The 24,149-nt window shown below is 37.2% G+C and overlaps 1 protein-coding gene across 2 annotated transcripts in view; it reads right to left on the bottom strand.

Moving 5' to 3' along the window:
• Positions 1–24,149, bottom strand: part of gna11b (guanine nucleotide binding protein (G protein), alpha 11b (Gq class)) — a 52,270-nt gene that overhangs the window by 4,034 nt on the left and 24,087 nt on the right. The window contains exons 2-7 of one of the 2 annotated variants that reach the window (XM_036555806.1): positions 15,924–16,108; positions 11,130–11,284; positions 7,813–7,941; positions 5,600–5,728; positions 1,789–1,918; positions 694–847 (exon numbers count right to left, since the gene is read on the bottom strand). In XM_036555806.1, coding sequence (XP_036411699.1) covers positions 694–847; positions 1,789–1,918; positions 5,600–5,728; positions 7,813–7,941; positions 11,130–11,284; positions 15,924–16,108 — 882 coding nt within the window. The remainder of the gene's footprint in view (positions 1–693; positions 848–1,788; positions 1,919–5,599; positions 5,729–7,812; positions 7,942–11,129; positions 11,285–15,923; positions 16,109–24,149) is intronic. The other variant, XM_036555805.1, reaches the window with a different exon arrangement.

Genomic DNA, 24,149 nt, shown 5'->3' with positions numbered 1-24,149 from the left:
TTTGATATTTTACTCTGTGTTCCCTAGGACTGTAAAGAACACTGATCACCTGCATGTTTTATTACAAAAAGGACAAAATTAGTTCTATTTATTTAGATTTAGTGTACTATAGTATGTGAAACTCAATTTTGGATAGCAACTTTTAAATGTGGCGCCACTGGGTTTTTTGTTAGTTCCAACAATGTTTCACAAGGTTTGACATATGTAATATTACATTTTCACCATATCACCCACCCTAGTTTGATACAGTTCACATGATGTTACACGTGATGCCTTTCAGCTTGTGTTTAAATGGATTTTTGTTGGTTTCTAAAAACCACAACAATCAATGGGTTTGGTTCCTTAGAACAGTGCAGACTGCTTTCTCACTAACTACACTGTAGCTTACAGGAAATATACCAGAGATCAGCTGGTTTCCTTGCTTCGGTGTCTAATTTCAAAAGGGCTAAAACAAACTGAAGCTGAAATTTAAAACCTCTTTGTGAATGTTACCCAGGTGAGAAAACACTTTAAAGCATAGGAGCAAAGCTTGAGTATCACACCTACTTATGCTTAACGAAAGAATCTTGAGTTAAAATTTGTTACTATGCATTAAAATGTGCAGGACAGGGGTACTCCAGGACCAGAGTTCAGAATCACTGACTTATCATAAACCTTTAAACTGTTTCATTTGGGGGAAAAAAAAAAATGTACCATCAAACTCCGGAAAGTAGTCGACCAAGTGAGAGTAGGCGATCTTCTCCTCCAAGAGGTCTTTCTTATTGAGGAAAAGGATGACCGAGGAGTTCTGGAACCAGGGATATGTGATTATCGTCCTGAAAAGGGCCTTACTCTCCTCCATACGATTCTAGAGGGAAAAATGGAAAAAAAGAATTGGTCCTCATTAGTACTGATTGTGTTGGCAACATTTCAAGAAGGAACGAAATTAACTACCACTGGGTTCCAACATAACTATCAAAAATTGCAAACCACCCCACAGCGACCAGCAGCGCGAGGCTAATAATAGGAATGCACTAATAATGAATTTTTATGACCGTTTCTGATTTCTTTACAGCCAAATTGGCCGGTTTTTATTTGGCTTTTTTTATTCTAAATACAAAGCTCATACTCAGGGGGCTTAATGAACACATGAAACACACTAGTAAATTTCTAGCACCTTCTATTGGCCAAAGTCACAATATAAGTAACATTTTTTGGTCTTTACATGGCCAATGCAAAATAAGTTGCCTATTTATAACATGAATAAAGTAAAGTGCTACATTGACTGTAAGAGGCAACTGGCTATTTAGCACAAAAGTGTTACGCATAATTATTTTGGTACAGGTGGTGCAGCAACATTCAAATACAGCATAATTAAAATAAAGTCAAATAAACTTGCTCTGCAAAAATCTGCCAATTCCAATAGTGTTTACCTTGCAAATACTACTGAATTGAACTTGCTTTTCTACAAACATACTTCAAACAGGGCAGATACTACCTCCCACAGTACATACACATGCAGCCCAATATATTAACGCTGCTGGAACAGCAAAATAGTTTTGGACCATTTCTTATTACTGGTCACTGATCATGTAATGGGCACCTGTCATGTGCTGGAGACAGAAAAATGAATGTCCTGGTACATTTCTTGGTTGTGACCAGCACAAGTGATTGGTCAAGAGTTTTGTTCTGAAACCTTATGTTTCAAGGGTAGTTATGAAATAAGAACAGCTACCAGTTGATGAGAAAAGCTGCCGTTATACAGAACCACCATCATCAGTCTTGTATTTGTATTCCTGAATTCCTCACCTCATTGTCAGACTCGACTAAAACCTGGTCATATTCGCTCAGTGCCACCAGAAACATGATGGACGTCACATTCTCGAAACAGTGGATCCACTTCCTGCGCTCGGACCTCTGTCCCCCCACATCCACCATTCTGAGAGTGAGAGGATGGATCAGGAGAAGAGAAACAATGAATATAAACAATTTTCATTAATAGATTTAAATGATATGGAATAATAGAATAATTCTAATAACGGTTAAATCACACAGAAGGTCCAAATCTTACATCTGTAAACTGGAACTGAACAGTAAGATTTTGTCTTGTGAGCCAATGTATTTCTTTCACAAATGGACAGAAGCAGCCTCTGATCACTAGAACATAATGTTGAGGTCCTTAATCAAAAATGTAGCAGCCAAGACATGTTTGGTGTTTGTCCAGAGTTAACTTCTTTAGTTTTGCACTGCGATTAAAAGCTAATGTAGGTAATACATGAAAGCTACCATACCATAAACTACCATGCATGCCCAGACAAAGTTACGAAGTAGTCTCACATAGATTTATGAGATTTCTGACACTATGACATGCTGTTGCCTATGGATAAAAAACAGGCTTCAAGACGGCTGCTACTATTGTTTTTAGCCATGCAACATACTGTTGCCCATTTTTATAGATAAGAATATATCATACAATGACAGCATATCATACAGTATTCAATGGAACGCTAAGCTTACGTTACATTAGCCCAAATAGCCATGCAGTTTTAGTGGAAAACTTACAGAAGCAAACTTCAGACTCCAAACAGGTCTTGTCTGACCAACTACATTTGGAATAAAGTGACAATTGTGTAAATTCACAAATTAAGTGTCAATGTCAATCAGTTCAGAGGCAACTTCTCCATAAGTGAAGTCAAACCAAATCTGTGGCGTAACTCCCTCAGAGGACCTTCTTTTGGGTAACTATGAGGGAGTTAAGAGTTTTCTGAGGTCACTTGTGTTGCTACCAATATATATACACACCACTACGAAACATGCACCCCCCTACCCCCCAAAACATGGCAACATGCTCTCATGATCCCCAGTGAGTGTTCAATTCACAGCACAAGCCAAGCAGTGACGTGATATGGTGCAGCTCTAATGAGGGAGAGGAAAGAGAGCAAGAAAGAGAAAGGCAATAAGAAAGAAGGATATTTGTGAGGATAGGAGAAAAACAAAAAAGAAAAAACAACTTCTTGGTCCTTAAGAAGCTGTCCATTCACAATAAATAGGGTATAACAAACTAATGGGACAAATTTTGATTGAGAACATGAAGAAGCAGAAAGGATTTTGGGAAGATGAGGCTTAATTTATACTTCTTTATTATGGTAGTAACAAAATGAGGACACTACTTTGGAAAAAAAGCAGGAAAAAAAAGAGCCTCTTGAATTGACCTTACAATGAACTACTTCTTCCAGTGTCTGCCACATGAGAGGCCTTTAGCCAGTTAAAGAATTCATTCAAATATGCTGCAGAATATGTCTGCTAGTATCTTTGTGTAAGTGTAAGCAAGAAAGCGGACTACTTTTTTAATGCGGATTCCAGATTGAAGTTTATCAAAATCTTAAACTAAACAAATCTAGGCAATATCTCAAATCAATCCCAGCCTCCACAGTTATTGAGAACTCCAACAGAACTGATCTTTTAATCACAACTTATTTAGCTATGCTTCTTGGAACTGGTTCACAGTAAGGTTAACCTTTCTAAGTCTAGGTTTATTAGTATCAGTTTGTTATACTATTTTCATGTAATTATATAAGTAATTACATAGAGCATTACAGAATTACATTTAGGTTCAATGTACTTTCTGTATTGAGAGTTTCACATCTACATTTCTGATTTTAATGTCGAAGAATGGCAAAAACGTGGCAAAAATTAACTTAATTATTATTAACAATAATTAATAAGAACATATTTTGTTCTTCTAAGGGTTAAACAAGCGCGAGGAACGGACAAAGAGATAGATGGCGTTAGAGGCTGGTGTGGTGGCTGAGTGCAGGGTGAATTTTGGGGCGGACAGCGCCCCCGTGCTGCTTCAGTCCTGAGCCAGCAGCCCACAGAGGGGCCTTTGATAAATGAGGCCCTCTAGGAGAGCCTGCCTAAAATAAAGCTCCTTCACATTGCCGTCCTCATTTCCTTCAGCCGGGGGCTCGCTGACCTACTTCCAAACATGCACGGGCTCTTTAATGTAGGACGAGCCGCCACGGTCGCTCCGGCAAAACTTCAGAACGTACACGGAACGTAGGGAGGCAGGGAGTGGAGAGAGAGAGAGAGAGAGAAAGAAAGAGAGAGAGAGAGAGAGAGAGAGAGAGAGAGAACAATGATGGGGAGAAAGAAAGAGAGAAAAGGAGAAAGGAGAATGACAGAAAAGAAGAAAAAGACGGAGAGAAGAAGGAGAAGGTGCTATGAGAAGGAGAGTGGGGGAGAGAAAGACAATGGCAGAAAAAAGATGAAGAGGGAAAAACAGAGGAGAATGAAAGGCAGGGGAGAGAAAGATAAAAAAAGAAAAGAAGAAACAGAGAAAAGAAGGAAGGAGGAGAAAGCCAGGCAGAAAATTACGGATGCATGATATATCAGTGGACCATATATTATTCACCAATATCTGAAAAAAACGCAATTATCATCAGCCTCATGTTGAATTTATGTCTGAAATTACAACTGATAACTTAGCGTCCTATTTTTGCTTTGCACACGCACTAAAGCATGCGCAGTGGGAATTTTTCTTCTTCTAGACTCCACAGTGCCCTCCACAGTATAAAATTTCCTTGTAACGGCTCTGAAGGCACATTAATGTAACAATGTAATGTAGGACTTTTATCACAAACTACATTTTAGTTGGTTAGATAGTTCATGTGTATAATATTACACATTTACACACCTCTTTCTATGATCAGTGCTCCAGAAAGACTAAGATATTCAAGACATGATAGGATTTCTGTTGACAGCAGCGATGATCTGGAGGCAAGTACTTTTGTGAACTTGTGAACTTTTTTAAATCTTTGTTTAGCTGTGTGTTTTCATAGTAAATTCAATTGTTTTATAAGTGCAAAGCCAAGTTTATGTTCCACTGTGAGTGAAACAATGTCACAAATCTCGTTCAGGTCTGAAGAAAGATGGCGGAGAATGACCAGCAGAAAACGAGAAAAATAATGGAGAAAAAAAAGAACAGAGAGAAAATAAAGAAGAGAAGGAACAAGGGAGCAAGAGAAAGAAAGGAGGAGAGAGTGAAAGAGAAAGAGACAAAGAAAAAAGAAGGAGAATGAGGTTTATGAACTTGTTTTGTTATGAACACTCTTGATCTTGAGAAAAGACCTACGATACTATTGAGAGTGTGAGAAAAAGAGAGCTGATGGCCATCATTTGATGAATCAATATCTCCAAACAATAAAGCCTCTCTCGCACGTTTGGTTTAATTAGCATATCAGCTGCACGTCTTATATGGACCTTCAGACAGATATATCTCATCCATCTGCCTCTCTCCAAAAAAGCCATCTAAAAAGTGAAACCCAGGGAGCCTTGCTTCTCTTGCTAGACAATAGCTGAAAAAGGTTTGTGGGCTGGTTTTCATAACTCAAGATAAAGGAAAATCAATAGATTGACAGCCAAGACAGCTTTTATTGACGCTGGGGTACAATTTGATCTTTTTAGGTCACAAAACTTTTGGACAAAACTGATATCACAAGGGTGCGATTCAAAGACTGAAACCCCAAGGTACTTGTATTGATGGACAAAAGTCATTTCAAATCCCTTGTCAGTACCAACACCGAGGCAAGAGCGAGGCAAGAGATAGAGTGTCTTCTACCTGAAAATGATGCTTTGCAAGTCGAAAGGGTACTCAATGATCCCTGTGGTTGGGATTCGAACCCTAAGCACATCCTGCTGGGTGGGTAGATAGGATGGTTCAGCAATACGATCCAGATCGGATAGATAGCTAGAGAGAGATAGACAAACAGACAGAGAGAGAAAGACAGACAGACAGACAGACAGACAGACAGAGAGAAAGAGATACAGAGAGAAAGAGAGAGAGACAACAATATAATAAAGACTGATAGTGATAACATTAACAGAAGTTACTCCCTTCCATTTCACAAGCCAGTGGTTCAGTCAAGTGTTAAAGGCCTCTGTGTTGGGTCATTCCTACTGAGAGGTGCAGGGGTGTTGTTAGTATCCATCACACCACCACAGGGTTTCTCAGATTTGGAGCTGCACCCCACTGGAAGCTCTCTGGGTCCGGCCAGTGTGCTCTTACAAAAGCATCTTTTGAGTATTTCATGTCTCACACTGAACGAGAGATTTTTACTCACAAAGCATCGCTGCATCATTTAAAACCCCTTAAGCTTCTTCACATCTGCACATACAGCTGATTTCTATGTAGTTACTGAACAGAAAACAATGAAAGGGTCCATATTCTTTTCTTACCTGTTATATGACATTTTTGTGTTTTTTATGTAGACAAAAACTTTTTTACGTGACAATTTTACAACCCTTCTTTATCCCTTAGAATTCAAAAGGCTGTTTTTGTTACTGACCCTTTAAGACTAATATGGGTTCTAATTGGTTGTCTGTATTGTATTAAAAAATTGTTCGAGGAGAAACGCTCCTTCTGGTTGTTTTAACACTGGTTTTAACAAGCCTTCGTCCACTTTGCCTCACCAGGGCCCAATCCATTACTTTTATGAAGTTTATTATATGAGCCTTCAGAGGAGCAAGGTATCAAGTGAACCCAAGTGTCAACTTCAGCAGCAGAACTTGCCCAGACATCACTGCAGCCTTTTCAAACACAAAAAGAGTGGTGGACAAAGCTTTTTACAAGCCACAGAAGCGAAATACTTAATACTTCAAAAACAGCCTTCAATTTGCTGGATTTAAGGTTGCCGACTACTCCATCTGTTATATGTGACCACTGATAGTTATCACTTTACTCTGACAGCAAGCTAGCTACCAACAGTAAAAATGGTGATACACCACGGTCCTACACCAAAGCTTATAGCTGGACAAAGTAATTACTCAAAAAATGTATGTACTTAATGTTCAAACTTCTCAAAAACAATATGCACTGATTAGCACACTGAGGCTAACCTAGTGGAGGCGGAGTGAGTTCTTTCTGCCCTTCTGCTGTGAGTGGCCACTTGTGTAATGCTGGTGTCACACATTTCTGAGTTTTGAGTTAAAGCTGGTATGGGAATGTTTAAAAAAGTATTGAAAAAGAGGCTGTTATAACTGCAACATGAAAGGGTGGTTAGACCTCCTTTCTTTATTTTTTGAGCAATACTTTCTGAACAGCAGTCAAAAAAATTGACATGATCAATATCATCGCCTGTGTGTGAAAATGAACTAACCTTCCCTATTAGTCATACTGATAAATTAATAATAAGAATTATTAAGTAGATGAAGAATTGCCTACTAACCATCATGATTGTTTTTTTTAATAAATAGTTGTGTAATTTCTTGAGAAATATTAGGTAGATTTTACCTTATTTATTATAGTGTGTCACAACTGTTAAGTTTAGGTACTCTTTAGTTAAAATATAGGATGAAATCTACCCAAAAAAAGGAGTGCAAACTGTTACCTCACATCTTTACAGCGTTTGAGCCGAACGTGTACACACACACACACACACACACACACACACCACATATATGGAATGTGGAGTGAATTGCACTTTATGAAAGTTAAACAGGGTTGACGTAGTGTAACAGACTTTATTTTAAAAAAACTAACAGGTTCCTGAAGATTAAGGGGTTTATAACAAAAGAAAAGTAAAGAGAAGAGAAGAAAACAAAACTCTTACAAGAGCGCTAAACACACCTGTGCTGTTAACCATTCATTCAGTTTGGGTCTTAAATTCTAGGTCACAGTCATTCTTATATCATGGCCAGTCCCAGAGAGGCCGCAGTATGGACACACTAATAAACGTTAGCAGTCTTTAGACAGTGTGTGCAGTGTGTGTTTAAGAGACAGAGACTGTACACTGCAGCAGTACTTCAGCACTTTGTGGGCTCCAGCACTGGTACCTGAAGATGACATTCTCCAGGTCAAAGGGGTACTCTATGATGCCCGTGGTGGGCACACGCACCCGCAGGACGTCCTGCTGAGTGGGGACGTACCCTGAGGCTGTGACGCGCTCAAGATCAGTTAGGTAACTGCAGGATGAAGGGCAATATAACAAACAAAATCTTACCCAGCCCCTCCCTCTCCCAAACACCCACCCCTCCCACACACACACCTGAAAAACATGTCAGCTACTGAATGATAATCATGTTTCTTTTTAGAAACTGCAGCAGTTAGTTCAGCAGCTAGTTTCACTACCCCTTAAATGAATGTCTGCACTATTTGATAACTAGCTGACTGTTCTAAAACACACCAACATATAGAGTTGGATTGTTAGTTGGATAAAATTAAATTAAAGCTAAAATAGATAGTAACATACTAGATAGTAACAAAGATAACACTACTCTTTTGTTTCATTTTTAATTGTTTGTGTATATCATATATATATATATATAAATGCCCAGCCCTAACGATAATTGGCCAAAACAATTGCCTCTTAGGCCTCTACAGCGCCAAGTTAAATCAATCACTTGCATGTAATACCTGTTCATACAAGCAGGGGGCACTGTTCTGTGTAATTCTCAGCTCTCTCCAACAATGCCTCATGCATTTGCTGATTATAAGTTGCAGGTCTGTGACCCGGCAAACTCATTCAGAGGAAATCAGGACTACCCATGAATTCATCTATGTTTCATTGCAAACACTCATTAGCGTCCCGCTTCAGCCGAATCAATGCTACTTTCAGATGCAAGGCTCAAGGGCTTTATCTGAGATTCTTCTTGCTTTGAGTGTGCCAATTAAAAAAGGAGCATTCTAGGACAAAACTCTCCACTGATAGAGTCTTTACATAAGGTCATGTGGGTTCAGAGACCCACAGGTTAGAAACCATTCAGAACAACCATAACAGTTCAATTACATTAACCTTGAATGGGTCCATATAGTTTGAATCTCTCTCACTTTCATTCACTGTTTTATTCATTGTTAGTTTACTTTCAAATATGATTTTGGTTTTAGTTATTGTGTCACTTTTCTTATTCTTTTAATTCATTTTATTATCAACTTTGACTTCTTAGCTAGTGCCAATTTATTGTTTTACATCTTCTATTCCTTTATTTTATTAACTGTTTTTTTATCCCTATTTGATCTGTTGTTTATTAAGTTACTTTATCTTTGCAATTTTAATGGTTTATTGATTTTTTTTTACAATTAAATATAGTATTATGATTACTATTTTTAGCATTTTCACAATCCAGTTTTTTTCCTTTCAATCTCTGATTTCTGATTGGCTTGGCTACACTGTAAATGAGGGTCACCCTAAATGTACTCTGAGTTTAAATAGAGGTTGATAGATTGATTTATAAATATAATGAAACAGATACAAAAACAGTAGTTTAACTTTACATTTGAACTGAATGAACCCGACCCCACCCACTCTCCCACCCACCCACTCACTCACTCACTCACTCACTGACAAGAAAAAGTCTAACCATTCACATCTCTCACAAACACTGGGGCTGCATGATATGGACAAAATGGACATTACTGAAAACATACTAGAAATATGCTACAAATTGAAATGGACCGTTTGCAAAATTCTGACAAGATCTGCCTCCCTTAGTTATTGTTGCCATTTTAGCTCAGGCTTACTGGTTCTTCCATAGTACAAAAGTATCTTTAGAAGCACACGGAGGAGTACATTTGTCGTTTAGCCAGTCACTGTTAAAGTGGCATATTTACATGTCTAATGAGGAGGAGGTTTCAGCAAAGGAAGCTACACCTTCAGAAAGACTAATGCTAAAGGTAATGCAGCTAATCTTGAATTCATCTTGTACATGAGGTCTTTTAGTTCAATGAAATGAAATGAAACTATGCCAAAAAAAAAACAAAAAAACAAAACCAAAGCCTGTGGATGAGTGCATTATTGCTTATTTTTACAGAGAACATTTATATCACAAATTTGAGTGCTGTGCTGTTCTGTTCAACCTGACTGATTTTTAAAGCTAAGTGCTACTATTTAAGTTAAGAAAAGCCAACTTTTTAACATTATCATTAGACATCTTATTAAAATGATTTCTGGCAAATACAGTAGCTTAGATAAAGTTTAAAGTTGTTTCGTTTGAATAACTGAATAGAATTTTCTTATTGTTGGTAATATTAAAATTATTATTATTATTATAAGTATTGCATGAAGTTATTTTAATATATATGTATATTTCTGATAAACGTAACAAACTTTACATGGTAATTTAAAACCTTACCATCAAAAAATTTATTTCATAGTAAATTGCTGATACTACCCAATCTGGCAACCCTGATCTGGCTCTGAACAGCAGTGGGCGGTGCCTTAGAAAAGGAACAACGTCTTTTTAACCACTGCCTTAAAAAAATGAAACCAACTTTTTGGCGAACTTTTGTCAGTGAACGGGGGACTATCAAATTTTGAAGCCACGTCAGCTTTAACAGCTACTGCAGTCTGAATAATTGTCCTACAACACTGAACAGCTAGCTAGCTGGTAAGCTCTTGTTTATTCTCAGTAATAAACAAAATCAAAAGCCTGCTAGCTAGCTAGCAATCCGGAAGTGTGGGAAACTTATTTGTACTGCACCAGGAGTTGAAATTGAAACTGTTGCCTAGAATGGTAAGTCTCGCAAGCTGTGCCAAGTCACAAGGAGTCTGCATTGAGTCCGATGTGAAGAGCTGGTAGCTGCGTGATACTAGTGAGAAGATAGTATTTGGCTTGATAAACATTTGTTTCCTTACAGATGTACCTGGGTTCATGAAAGTAGTAAACATGGCAGTAATCTGAATGGCTTTTCCATTTTAAAATTATTTTTATTAACAAATTTATTGAACATCATCAAATATTGATTGCAGCCCTAGTATAATCCAAAACTTGTTCAGCTTCAGGAATGAAAGAAAATCAGCACCACCCCGCATAATATTTTCCTCAGTAACACCTTTCCAACATTTCTTTGACTAATAACTCTTACTAATTTAATGCCATCGCTGTTCTCACTGCAGGTTTGTTCTGATGAGTTCTGTGTAGGTTTTTCCTTTGCTAGACGGAGGAAGTAGCATTTACAGTTTATTGGCAGAGAAGCATCTCAGTCACATTTTGCAAACGCTCAACTGCAATATGCCTTGTTATGTATTAAAAACACTTTGATGTAACAAGGTTAAAGGCTAGCCTGCATTTTTTTGACCAAAATTGAAAACAAATAACAAAGGACCCTCTTCAAATTCAGCATGAACTTACACATTAGCAGTATGTCTACTCACTATTTGGTGGAGTCAGAAAGCTGGTACTCCCTGCGGCGGTCATAGGCTTCCTGAATGCCTGGGTCTGACCACAGCATCTTAATGGCACTAACGTAGGGCTGGTCAAATGACGCCACCTTCTCAATATCCACCTCCTTCACCAGCATGGCATTGGCCTGCAGTAAGATTATAATCACATATATTACAGAGATTAACAAATTGAGAATAGAACAAGAAGAAAAGTGACCAACATAACGGGGAAACGAAAAAGAGACATTATAAGCAAGTGGCAAAGACTGCAGAGCTTGCAGAAATAGTGTCTTTTCTAATAAAAGAATGCATGGGCTACATAATGCAAGCTTTTTACTACTCTACAACTCTGTACGTTATGGGTCTACAGTGAGCTCTAGAAGTATCTCCTACCCACCATTTAGTCAATAATTTTTGTCTGCACTTTTGTCCCATTGTGTCCCACTTTTATCATTTTCATAGAAAGCAGTATCTAACACCTCAGTGCTGTTTTTCATTAAATTGGACGAAAGTACAGACAAAAATTATGCTTTTAAGTTGGCTTATCGTTTTAGAAATGGAACACTTCATTGTCCATTTTTATAGATAACAGTATGTCACACTGTGTCAGAAACTACATACAGCTTATTTGAGGTTACATAACTTTAAACAGTTTAAGGCAAGTGTGATTTACACATGCATTTTCAATGATGCTAATTGGTGGTGTATAAGCATCCATAACTTGTTAGCTATATTACCCTCATAGCACCAGTGCAAAACCAAAAGATGCAAACTTTGGACACCAAACATGTCGTGGCTGATCTACATTTAGGATATGGGGTAAAATTGTGAATTTACAGTGCATGCACAACCGGGCTAGTTTTAATCATAGGGTTTGCTTCTAGCCTCTGTGGCTGATATCTAACAAAAAGAACCAGAGAAGTGTAAATACAAGTAGGCAAAGTCAAGGGGACTCTATTGTCTAGCTGAAAAATCCATAAGAAGAAACATCTGGAAAACTCTGCAACTTCTAGAATCGACGCACACCTGTAGACTGAAATTTTAAGCCACTAGCAAGAAAAAAGAAAAGATTCCTAACTGCTAGAGACTTTAGGATGTTATTTTGTGCAGAAGATATGCAGGCAAGCACCTCAAAACCTTTTTTTGAATATGCTTGTTCATCCAAATACTTTTGTACTTTTATACTGCTAGAAGGGGAAGGTAAACCGTAATAATATCAGTTACTATCATTTTTCCCCTGCCCACTGGTGCACGGTGACAATTGTGAAGAAACATTTTTTAGAAGCAAGGCAAATTAAAATCAGTGTGCCTGTTTACAGTCACCTTACTCCTGTCCCTGACATGGAAGCCACGAACAGATGATCATTTTTCTTTTTTTTTCTTCAGACTTTTGGTCACAGTACCAGAAATGAATACTATAAAACATGTGCTAGTCATGTATGTTTTACATAAACACTAGTCCTAGACTGGCAAAAAAAATTAATAAAAAAATAAAAGAAAAGTAGTATTAAATACAGCTAATAAAAGCTTTACTGCTAGGTTCAGCTGCTTTTGAGAACCTGCTATTAATTCCACAGTATGGTAAGCTATCTATCAGGAGAGCAACAACACAACATCACTAGTGCATTAGCCCAGGACTAACATATTAGCTCATAACAAGCACGTTTGCTTGGGACTGATGTACTCTCACCTGCATTTGCCAGCAAATTTCTGACAGTGAAATTACATTCATTTTAATGGAATTCACTGCAATGAGCGAATTCGTGTCATAGAGTTCCATGCGCAACATTTTGCATCAAAAGTAGCTATGGTTAACTTTGTGTTCTTGACCTACAATACTACTGCTTTGGAGTGTGGAGACCTCTGAAGGAGCAGAACTGGATAAACTGCATGATGTAGTCATTCAGGAGACTGTATTATTATTTTTACTTCTGTGATTTTACTGTTAGTGGTAGACGAATTAGGCAGCTTGCCAAAGGCTATGTTAGCTATTTGGCTAACCACAGCTGCACACAAGCCACTCCACTGCCACCAACCAAGGCCAGTTATCTTTTTTTTTCTTTTTTGACTACAGACCAGTGGTAAGTACATAATCACCTACTACAATTTTGTTCACTTTTGTGTTTTTACTGTATATGGTAGTTGAGTTAGCCAGCTTGCTAATGCTTATGTTTGCTCACAAGCTGCACACAAGTCACCCCACTGCCAACAAACATGTCAATTATCTACATTTTTTTTAAATACAGATCAGTGTGCAATATTATACTCTCGTAATTAATTTTGTTTACTGTTGTATCATTATGGTTAGTGAGTTGGCTACCTTGCTAACTGCACCAACATGGAGGACTTGTTTTCAAAGCAAATCTTCCAGACCAGCCCTGATCACGCCCTGACCTAAAAGTAACGCAAACTCCGGACTAGCCCTGGCTAGTCCGGCTTTTATCTAAAAACAATGCAAACTGCAAATATCTAGTGTGACTGTGGCATTAGCTCTTGACTAGAACACTAGCTCATGTGGCTGAAATGGCATCCACTCATCTGTACTTACATCACTCTTCTCTATCAGTAGGTGGAAATAGAAAAAAATAAACAGTTAAATGATTCAGTGCTGTTCTCGCCGAGCTGAGATGACATTTCCTGTTTATGGTTTTCTCTCACCACATTTTCTTTTGTCATATTATAAAGCACAGCTTTTATATAGCGTTTCTGTGCTTCTAAGAAACCAGTGGGAATGGATCAGGAAAAATTCCAAAAGTTTCAAATACTTTTATAATATGTAAATACTTTTATAATGTTTAAAGTTTAACTGAAAATGAAAATATTAACATATTAATATAAGCATTTACATTAATGTTTATCAATTTAAACATTTTCAGAGCGCTTAGCAAAATGTTACTGAGTGGTTTATCTACTTCTGTGTAAACAAAAAAAATGTGACAAAATCTTGAACTCTACCTTTAAGTAACTGAACTTTGCTTTATTTTTGCACTGCAGTGGCCTTAATAATGCTTCATAGGTTATTTTATTTTTAATAACAGATAAGAATGGGCAACACACCAATTGCTGGTAATAAAAATCTGGTGCTGGTATGATCATGAGTTAATACTCAGGTCAACATTCTCTGCTTGGGTGTAGATTAAACATGAATGTTAAAATAATAATGATAATAACAAAAATATGGTATAAAAGCAGTCTGGCATGCCCTCTGAGGCAGGGGTCTCAAACTTAAATTACCTGGTTGACATTAGCTAGGTAGTCTTCTCCAAGGGGGGGCAGGTTGAAAAAAATGCTGGGAAAACATGCCCCACAATGTTTAAGAATGAATTTTAACTATATAACATATACACTCATTTAAGCGCTTAAGCAATTCTTCTGCCACCACAAACCACACGACTAGTACTAATTACAACAATTGTTATTATTATTACTATTATTATTGTTGTTGTTGTTGTCGTTGTTAGCAGTAGTAATACACAGAATGTTTTGTAAATATTTTAGTGTACAATGAAATCCAGTAAACCCACATTTAACAGCAAAATCATTTGAGACTCTTTCTATGATGTCACTGGCATTCCTGCTGCCCGTGAGTGAAGTTACTGCGAGTTATGTGTTGAAAAAGAGACGCTAAATCTGCACTCTTAGTGGATTTCTTTGATAATTCCATTCATTTATTAATTATGGCATACTGTATCTACCCTACGTCATGAAAGAATTCACAAAAGCAGATTTGACTAAAACTATCTAAAATTAGATTAACAGCTAAGTTAGTCATAACTAAATTATAATCGAGCCTTCTCAATGCGCAACGTTTTCATTTGAATTGTTCCACTTGTGTGCAATGCTTTATTTTTGTCTTCCATATTGTAAGCATCAGCCTCAGCTTTATATAACTTGCGTTGAGTTATCAGCCACAGTGACTGGTGGGTGAATAAAATCCACCTGTCAGATGTAAATGTTTAGCCACATAAATAAATAAATAAATAATATACATACATACATACATACAAATAAAAATAAAGAGAAAAGATTTATAGGCCATTGTAAATATGTCTCACGGTTCAGATGTGGCCCACAGGCAGATAGTTTGAGACCCCCACTCTGTAGGTCAAACAACTGTCACAGACAACTGTGAAATGACTAACGAATTAACCTACACTGAAAAAAAAGTTACTTAAATGTGCCTTTAAATGTACATGATTCAAATGTGACCACATTGACTAAACGTGTATGTAGTTAATTTACTACATTAAAGTTGATGTAACATTTTATTTGTGTGGAACACATTTACACTTTTTTCAGTGTAAGGCTGCATGATATGGATAAAATACCACGTTGAAACTACATCGCTACATACTGTGATTATAATATAACTTACAAAATACTAAAAAACTCATTAGCGAATCTTTAATGTGATGTAGTTAAAGACTGGCCTACATCATTTTTTGTAATTAAAATGATTTAGTTTGTTGGGCCGTATGAATGCTTTAATTCATCCAAACACCCATAGAAACTCACGTAGAGCATCTGCGGTTGGTCAGCATGCTCACATCACATAATGAAACATTTAGTGATGGATTAGACAGCTCAGTTGCACATTTCAACTTTCCACAATATCAGTATTCTGCAGTGCTGTGAACACCAAATACTTCAAACCATACATTGTGCAGCCCTAGATCAATCATAGCTGATGGCTACTGTTATGTAAATGTATTGCTAACGATGTTCTGTAAGCTCAGAAGTGCATCAGTTCAGCAGTTTTGAACAGTATTTGTTTCAAACCCTCACCTTGTTCTGCTCGTACTTGTAGCCAATTTTCAGTGTCTCAGTGGCACGGATCATAGCCTGCATAGAGGTGAAGATGTTCTGGTAGACCAGCTTGGTGAAGCCCCGCTTGTCTTCATCTGTGTAGCCAGTGCCATGGATGATACGCATTTGTTTTATAAACGTGCTCTTGCCACTCTCTCCCGTGCCTAGAGAGGAAAAGAGGACGAACATCACAGTCAGAAAGTCATTCCTAGTGACAGTTCTTTTGCCATTTTGTTATTAGTTTTTAACAAACAAAAGTATGGTTGCTGGATCATGTGACTGTCTTGTGTGATATCTGAAATGCAAAAAAATATCACATAAAGAGCATCCTTACTACAATATAAAACAATAGTGGACCACAGTACATCATAGTGATTTTATCAGTAAAGAAATAAAATATGTATTACATGATCACCTCATCATCAATTATTTGAGCCTTACAAAAAACAGTGAAAGTCTTTCTTGTGACACCCTTAGAGGGCAGCAATGAGCAGTGTTTGTTTACTTGAGCATGAGCTGTTTTTGTCCTCATCAGCTGGGAACTACTAAACTATAAAAATCAACAGCTAAAAAGTGCAACAGTTAATCAGCCTATCTGGCCACTTTAGGCTTGTACTTTAATATTTACATATTTGTATATCAACCACCCGCCAATATAATTCTCCACCTATTTGTACTTGCCCTAAAAAAAAAACAAAACAAAAAAAAAACACAAAGGCCATCTCAGTAATTACATCATTCAGTATAAGACAGTGGAGGATGCAGTGATACAAACATCAACAACATTCAATAACAAAACAACATTGTTGCCACACATGTCCAGGTTTTCAGTATTTAATAATCGAGAAGGTGACATTTCTTTGTCCTGCCATTTAGTAGTTATTTATAACCACAGGTGGTTAACTAAGGGGAGGTTTAGGCACTAGAAAAAGTACTGAATAACTTGGAGCGCTAGGCCTTTAGTCAGGAGTAAAGGTGCTGCTCCACATCCTGACTCAGCACTGGAGCACCTGCAAAGGGCTGCAGTTCTCCCTCCCACACTATAGGAAGAGAAGGCATATTAGGTATCCAGGACAGCTATAAAGATCAGACATTTAGAGAGTTTTAAAAACAAAAACAACAAATAAACACTGACACATCATCTTGTGGTTCTTTTACTATACTAGAGTGTTCTCTGGTTGACCTGCCCATGATTGCATCAGGTCAACCAGCAGCCATTAACACACTTCCCTAAATGAGTATGAAGAAGGGAAAAGCACAGTGTGTTTGGGTAGGGGGAAACATTCACATCTAACATGTATGTGTTATGTGAATTAACAATCCCTCTTCCCAAACCATCTTCATTACAAAGGTCGCCCAACGCAGGCACGGACCACTCAGGGTTCTGCAATAGGTGACCCAGCAGTAATGCAGGAATACAGCATCTGAGATAAGGCCAAATCTCAGATCTCAGATTATTTATTTTTCAGGAGATAATAATCCATTTGCACAAGAGAAAGGACACAACTGCGTAACACCTTGTAGACCACCATCAGATAAACAGTACTTAAAAACTTCATCTTTGAGAGACATCAAGCTCCACTCTTACTTCAGATCTGAAAAAATCCACAGGTGATTCTGTCCATTCTTCCACTGTGAGAAGACAACTCAACACTATGGGTCTAAAAGGATGTGTAGCTGTCAAGAAGTCATTAGTGAGAAAAAGAACTTTGCACCAGAACACCAAAACTGGACATCTGAGATGTGTAAATGTATTTTTCTCTTTATGGACTGATGAGTGTATATTTGTAATTGGGATTACTTTGACTGTGAGAAGCAGAAAATGCAACCTACTTCAAAACTGAACTTTGGAGATATGGAAAAATATTCCTGCAGATTTATTTAAAAAACTTTAAAGAAGGCAAGTCTCCTGAAAATAAAAAGCAAAAACAAAAGCTGTAATAAAAGGTAAGGGTGGAATTATTTTATATAATATTTAGTTGTTGAGGTTTTTGAGTATTTTCCTGCTTAATATATGTTTTATCCTATTTTCCTGACACTAAAAAATGAATAACTGGCCATTTTGACTGGAAATTAAATACATGAAAGGTAGTGATTTTTGCATAATAATATAAAAGCTGAAAATCTGTGTGGAAAATGAGGGCCAGGAATACAACGTCCATGACTCACAACCAAAATAATGCACACTGCTGTTAATGAAGGCTGCAATTTGGAAACCACATTTGGTAACCAGACACGTTAAAGAAGTCACCCATTTTTGTGCAATAAATAAAAAGCTCAGACTTTCAGGAAGCAACATGTCCTGAGGATTCATCAGTTATGTTTTCAGCAACATCTAAACAGGCTTTTATTTTGAGAAAGCCAAAGGAAGCCTTCGACCTGCATCTCCTGCACCTAAAAGTTCAACTTGACCGTGGGTCTAATCCTCTTGAAGAACGGTTAGAAATTCTACAAAACAAGCATGAGGTCACTCCTAGAAGGACTGAAGCTCTGAAGGTAGAAAACGTCCCGGCTACCACTGAAGCAGGCCTACTAATACATTTCCTGTTTCTTTTAATCTCCCTCTCCTTACATACTCTGTTTTTGCCTCATATCTGAGTGAAGTGCAACACTTAAATAAATAAAATCTAATTTTACTACGCTGCGCTTTAGTCAGAAATAAGCACACACACGGACAGACACTTTCTGCAAGAAAGAATTTCTGAAAATAAATCATGGTCATTTCTTTGTGTGCTAGAATACAAAATATCGACAGTTACTGTCCATAACCTTTTGGCAACACAGTTTTAAATGCGGCTCTGCATAGAAGCTTTGTGTTCCAGAGTGTGCTGGCCTAACTGATGACTAATACACACATCGATGCTGACTGAATACAATGTTGTAAACGTTCTCTGGACATGGTATGATGCAGTAGCACTTTGATAGCTCTCTTCTGTATTGTGGGATTTGACTAACTGATGTAACAATTTCTGAATTATAAAGGAATCATATCCTTTAAATATTCTTTGTTCTTCAGAAATTCCAGAAAAAATGGTAAAAAGTGAAGCACATGCAGTGCACAATTTCTCTGCAGTTACGGATGAGAAGCCACAACCATATTTACAAGTGCTTTAAAAAATGGCTCCAGTTGTGACACAGATTTCATCAAATTAGACAAATTATCTACAGACTGCTATATACATACAGCTTATGACGACCAAAAACTGTTAGCATACTTTGTACACTCTCAGGAATAAATAGACTGATCTCTCACTGTGTTGGAACACTCAAGGGTGTATCTTCTGCTTTAGTCAGGGAACCTAATTGTACCATATGTCATTAGAATTATATTTCTTAAATTGTACTGACTCCATATACCCTGTCTTGTGTCCAGACTTTTTATTGTTCTGTTTTAAAATATAAGGTTATGAAAAGGTACAAATATGTACCTTGCCCATGGAAAAAAACTTAAAACCACTGTTGTAACTGTATAGGTTCATTTACGTAGTGTGTACCTTGATGAATGAAAAATGTACCCGCACAGTACCTTTTTACTGCCAGTATAGGGAGTAAGAACATCCATGTTAAATATGCTGACTGTCAATCAATCAGTCAACATCTCTATCAACTACCAAAAAAAAAAAGAGAAAATTTTGTGACTGATACTATTACTTATTTCAAATAGCTAAAATCAAAATTACAGTTTTTTCTGACTAATATGATTGTCAAGTGTCAACTGTGAACCATTAATACGACTGACAGTCAAAGTGTGAAATTTGTAAACAAAAAAAAAATTGTTGGGTGAAATAACGAAGAAAAGTATAATTTAAAAATGATGGTGGTATATCAAAATTACAATGTGTCAAATTTGTATCCTTCATCTAAACAGGCAAATAAAAAAATTAGATTAGATTTCACTCTAACACCAGTCACTCAGCTTTACACTCTCATATATCCTCTAAACAAATGTCATTTTAGCATCAGTTAGCTGGAACTAAGCCTGTGCTGTGGTGTGGCATGTTTGGCCGGCTAACTATGCTATCCTCAGCTTGGCCAAAACGCTACAGTCCCAAACACAGCAGAACAGGTTTTGTTTTAGCTTTTCTGACACCAGTCACTCAACTTTTGGCCTGTCAGACAGGTTTTTTTTTTCCATCATCTACACTTTGAGATACACACCATCATTTACCATTTCAGAAAAGCACAAGTTACCTATAGTCTGGTTTGTAGCACTGTTTGGGCTGTAGCCTGCTCGCCATGCAAACAAGAAGATCAAGCTACAGATTCAAACACCAGGGAACAGGTTTAATTTCACCTTTGTGTCTCTTCAACACCAGTTGCTCAACTTCACTTCTTAAGGTTTGAATTGTTATTGTCTAAGTTTGTGGCGTTGCTTTAGTTACCTAGAACAGAACACGGTCTGCATTAAGCAGAGCTTTTACGGCAGATAAGCAAATGCTAACCAGCTCTTCCCTCCTAGTTAGCAGCACAGTTCAACATTTATTATCTGTTAAACAGATGGTTTGACATTTACTGAATGACTCTTTGAAAATCATGTACTACTATATGCAAACTACTATTATTTTGAAATATCGCAGGATGAGACGACAAGAAAAGCATCATACATGACACTCACGACACCACACAGCCATGGTAATATCATATATACTGCAAACTGCAATAATACATTTTGAAGGTATTAAAAAAAAAAAGAGAATACGCTAATGTTTACTGTCAAAAATTGGTCACAAATTTCATTTATATGAATTGAAAGACCTGAATCCATAGTGAAGTACCCAGGGCGCCAGTATATCATTGCATTCAATGCATTATTTAATATATGATGTTCACTGCATTAAGTCATATCTCATAGAGAATGAGAAGAAAAGTATATCGTCTCTGTCAAAGTTTTCTCCAAAAGTAACTTCAGAGAAGACGGAAAAAACCCTCTTAACTTTTAATGTAAATAAATGTGCAAAGATTTTATTCTGGGTCATTTTGGACAATTTCTATTGGAAATTATGTCAAAAAAAGAAAAAAAAATGGACAGATGAAGATAGGTTTTGTTCTGACAAATACTTTTTGTTAAAACTAAAGGAATTAATTTTAAATGTTAACTTTTAAAAATTAAATGTATGTGTCAACTTTTCAACATTCACACCAACCTTCACACAGGAAAACACTTGACTGTCACAGCCATACACCAGTCAGAGACTGGGGGAGCAAGAGAGTGAGAGAGAGTAAACACAGGAGCTGAAGAGCTGATGGCAGTGCTTTGAGCCTCTTATGATAAACTTAAGTACCTCTTTACAGACTGAAAAACCCTCAGTAACTTTACACTGCATAGGGCATTGTTTTGGATTGCCAATAAGCTGTCAATAGTGCAGTGGATTTTCAGCAGAAATGCTTTGAGTTGCTTTCAGTGTATGGTTCTCTATAGTAGAGCCACATTTGAGAACTACATAAACATATACACTATATATTGACAACTATATAAATATATACTGTAGATGCTGATACAAAATCTCCGCTAGAACGCTGACTAGTGTCTTCAGCTCTCTCACACTTTACACAGGTTTTCAGACGCCTCCACAGATACACAAGCTCGTGCTCACAGAGAGAGAGAGAGAGAGAGAGAGAGAGACAGAGAGAGAGAGAGAGAGAGAGAGAGAGAGAGACAGAGAGAGAGAGAGAGAGAGAGAGAGAGAGAGAGAACAGAGGTAATGAATCAGCTCCTCCTTTAGCTTCACCACAACCACAGGAAGTACACCACAACCACATGAAACACACTAATCTATCAGGAAATCAAAAAGCGCAACGTCATCTCTCAGTTTCTCACTTTCTTAGTGCTGAGTGTTATAGATAAGATTTAATATCATGTTCCTGTTTTCTTAAAATCATACTAAAGTGAACTGTACAAACTGTTGTACAAACCAAAGAGATGTGCAGAAATGAAACTCGCTGATTGTTTAGTAATACTTTTAAAAGCGTCTGAAGCACCACGGACACTGCAATTAGGTTTGTGTTATCTAACAATATCAGTAGCAGAGATGGACCAGTTCTCTCCCCAGTACCAATCTGATAACAGTGCTGTACATTCTTCCTCAATTTAAAATCTGTATACCAGCATAAAATGCTGAGTTAATGCCAAAGCAACATCTATTTTTAAGAAATTTTGGTAATTAAAGATTTTTAAAATTGATTCACACTAGGTGAGGATTTCATATTCAACCATATTCCTTTATTTCATTTTAGGGCAAAAGTCTTAAGTCACTTAAGTCTAAGTGATCACTGGAGACAACTTATCTGTCACCTTGTTATCTTAAAACCACTCAAAAATCTGACAACCTAACTTAGCTAAACTGCTATAGGCTGAATTGGCAGATATGTGTGAAAACATCAGAAAAAATAAAGGAATAGTTTGTTTTGCATAACATGGGCCCTACATACTGATAAAAATGTAAAGGTCTGATGCAGATATTTGGTGATGAAGCTAGTGTGAAGCACAATAAAATTAGAAAAGTCCTCCTTTAATTCGGACGTGTGTGACCCTGTGTTAAGAGGGGCTTTTACTTTGACATGCTGCAGCATTTTGTTGAGAAACATGGTGCATTTCACACTTGCAAAGAATTACTCTTTTCATCTCCTTAAGTAAATTGCCAGTAGCAATGGTGGATCGGTTACATCTGGCCGATACCCGATTAATTTAGTAAGGTCAGTATCAGTGCAAGTACCTATCCAGTCCACCCCATTAGTGCATCTATAAGCACTAAAACTTAAAATCAACTGAAATGGCATCTCCATATTAGGAATGTGCTATCCTATTTTAGATATTCAAGCACCTGGAAAAGTCAATTAATACATAATGGGTTAACCATAGAGAGGGAAAAACAATGGCCCAAAAGAAGGGCAATTAACGCAGGGCTGTAAGCTTACTTTTTTAGGTGACAGCATAGCAGTACACAGAAAAACATGTTTTAACTTTAGTATAACTTTAGTGCTCTTTCTCATCTCAGTCACACCTTAACAGCGCATGACTGGCAATGTGCTCTCATTCAGGCACTTGTGTTTCAGACTAGCAAAGAATGATATGTTAGGGATGGGCAATTTGACAATATTTATCATTATCGTTACATATTACTTCTCAAAATGTCACAATATGCTCTACTCTCTTCAAACGCTCTCTCCTGATCTCTCTCTCTCTCACACACACACACACACTCTTCATTTTGCTTTTCTCCCATCCATGACCAAAAAAATCTCTCTCTGATCATAATGCAGTTCTCCATGATTTTCCAAAAATGTCAATCCAACCAGAGCCTGTCCTGCTGCTGACCTGAGAACAAAAACTTCACTACTCTAACGCTGGCTTTACACAGTTAAACTTCCATGTAACCTTAGTTGCTTGAAACCTACATGACACTAAATTGCACTTGGGTTGCATATCGCAAAGCGTCCTTAAAGGCGTCCATATGGTAAACAGTAATTTAAACTCGGCCACAACAGTTACAAGTGTCAACTATGTGAAACAAGTTTCATGAAACAGCCAATCAAAATGGCAGAAAGGCATTATGTGATCACATCAAACTACACACTTTCAAACCATTTATTTCACCCTATCAATAGAGAAAAAATAATACAGGAGATGGTTTGTTGGGTGGTATACACATAAACAGACACAAAGACAGACATAGAACGGCAATGATAGCTGGAAAAAAAAGGAAGATGATAAAAATGCTGCAAATATGTACATTACACCTCAGGACTGGCTTTTACGTAAAGGATTCCTACCTTTTTTTAATGGAGGCTTCCTGACTTTTTTTCTAGTTAAGTATTGCGTAATCTTTTACATCCTATGCATGGTTTGTCTTTGTTCAGTTAAATCAGCTTTTACTGTTTGGCCCTTTTTAAAATTTTGGAGTTGCTGAATGAACAATCAACATAACTGGTAGATTTCTCAGACACTAAGAGCACTGACTGAGGTACAGAATAAGGCTCTGTGTGAAACTGATACATGAACTACTGCCTTTACCGATGGTATCTGGAAGCAACTGAAAATCAGGTTTACAAGCAAATAAAGATGATCTTATTGGGCAAGTTCCAGACGAGGTTCCTCGCTACTACTCTAGATCATCATGATATCATTGATGTTGTGTACAACTGAAAGCTTATCTCCAGTCACTGGTTAAAACAGTAACTGAAACTCATTTTTGCATCTTGTTTATT

The sequence above is a fragment of the Colossoma macropomum genome, unplaced genomic scaffold (genome assembly GCF_904425465.1).
Source record: "Colossoma macropomum unplaced genomic scaffold, Colossoma_macropomum, whole genome shotgun sequence".
NCBI lineage: Eukaryota > Metazoa > Chordata > Actinopteri > Characiformes > Serrasalmidae > Colossoma > Colossoma macropomum.
Note: the sequence above shows the minus strand (reverse complement) of the source record. Positions and strands in the feature narration are given on the sequence as shown.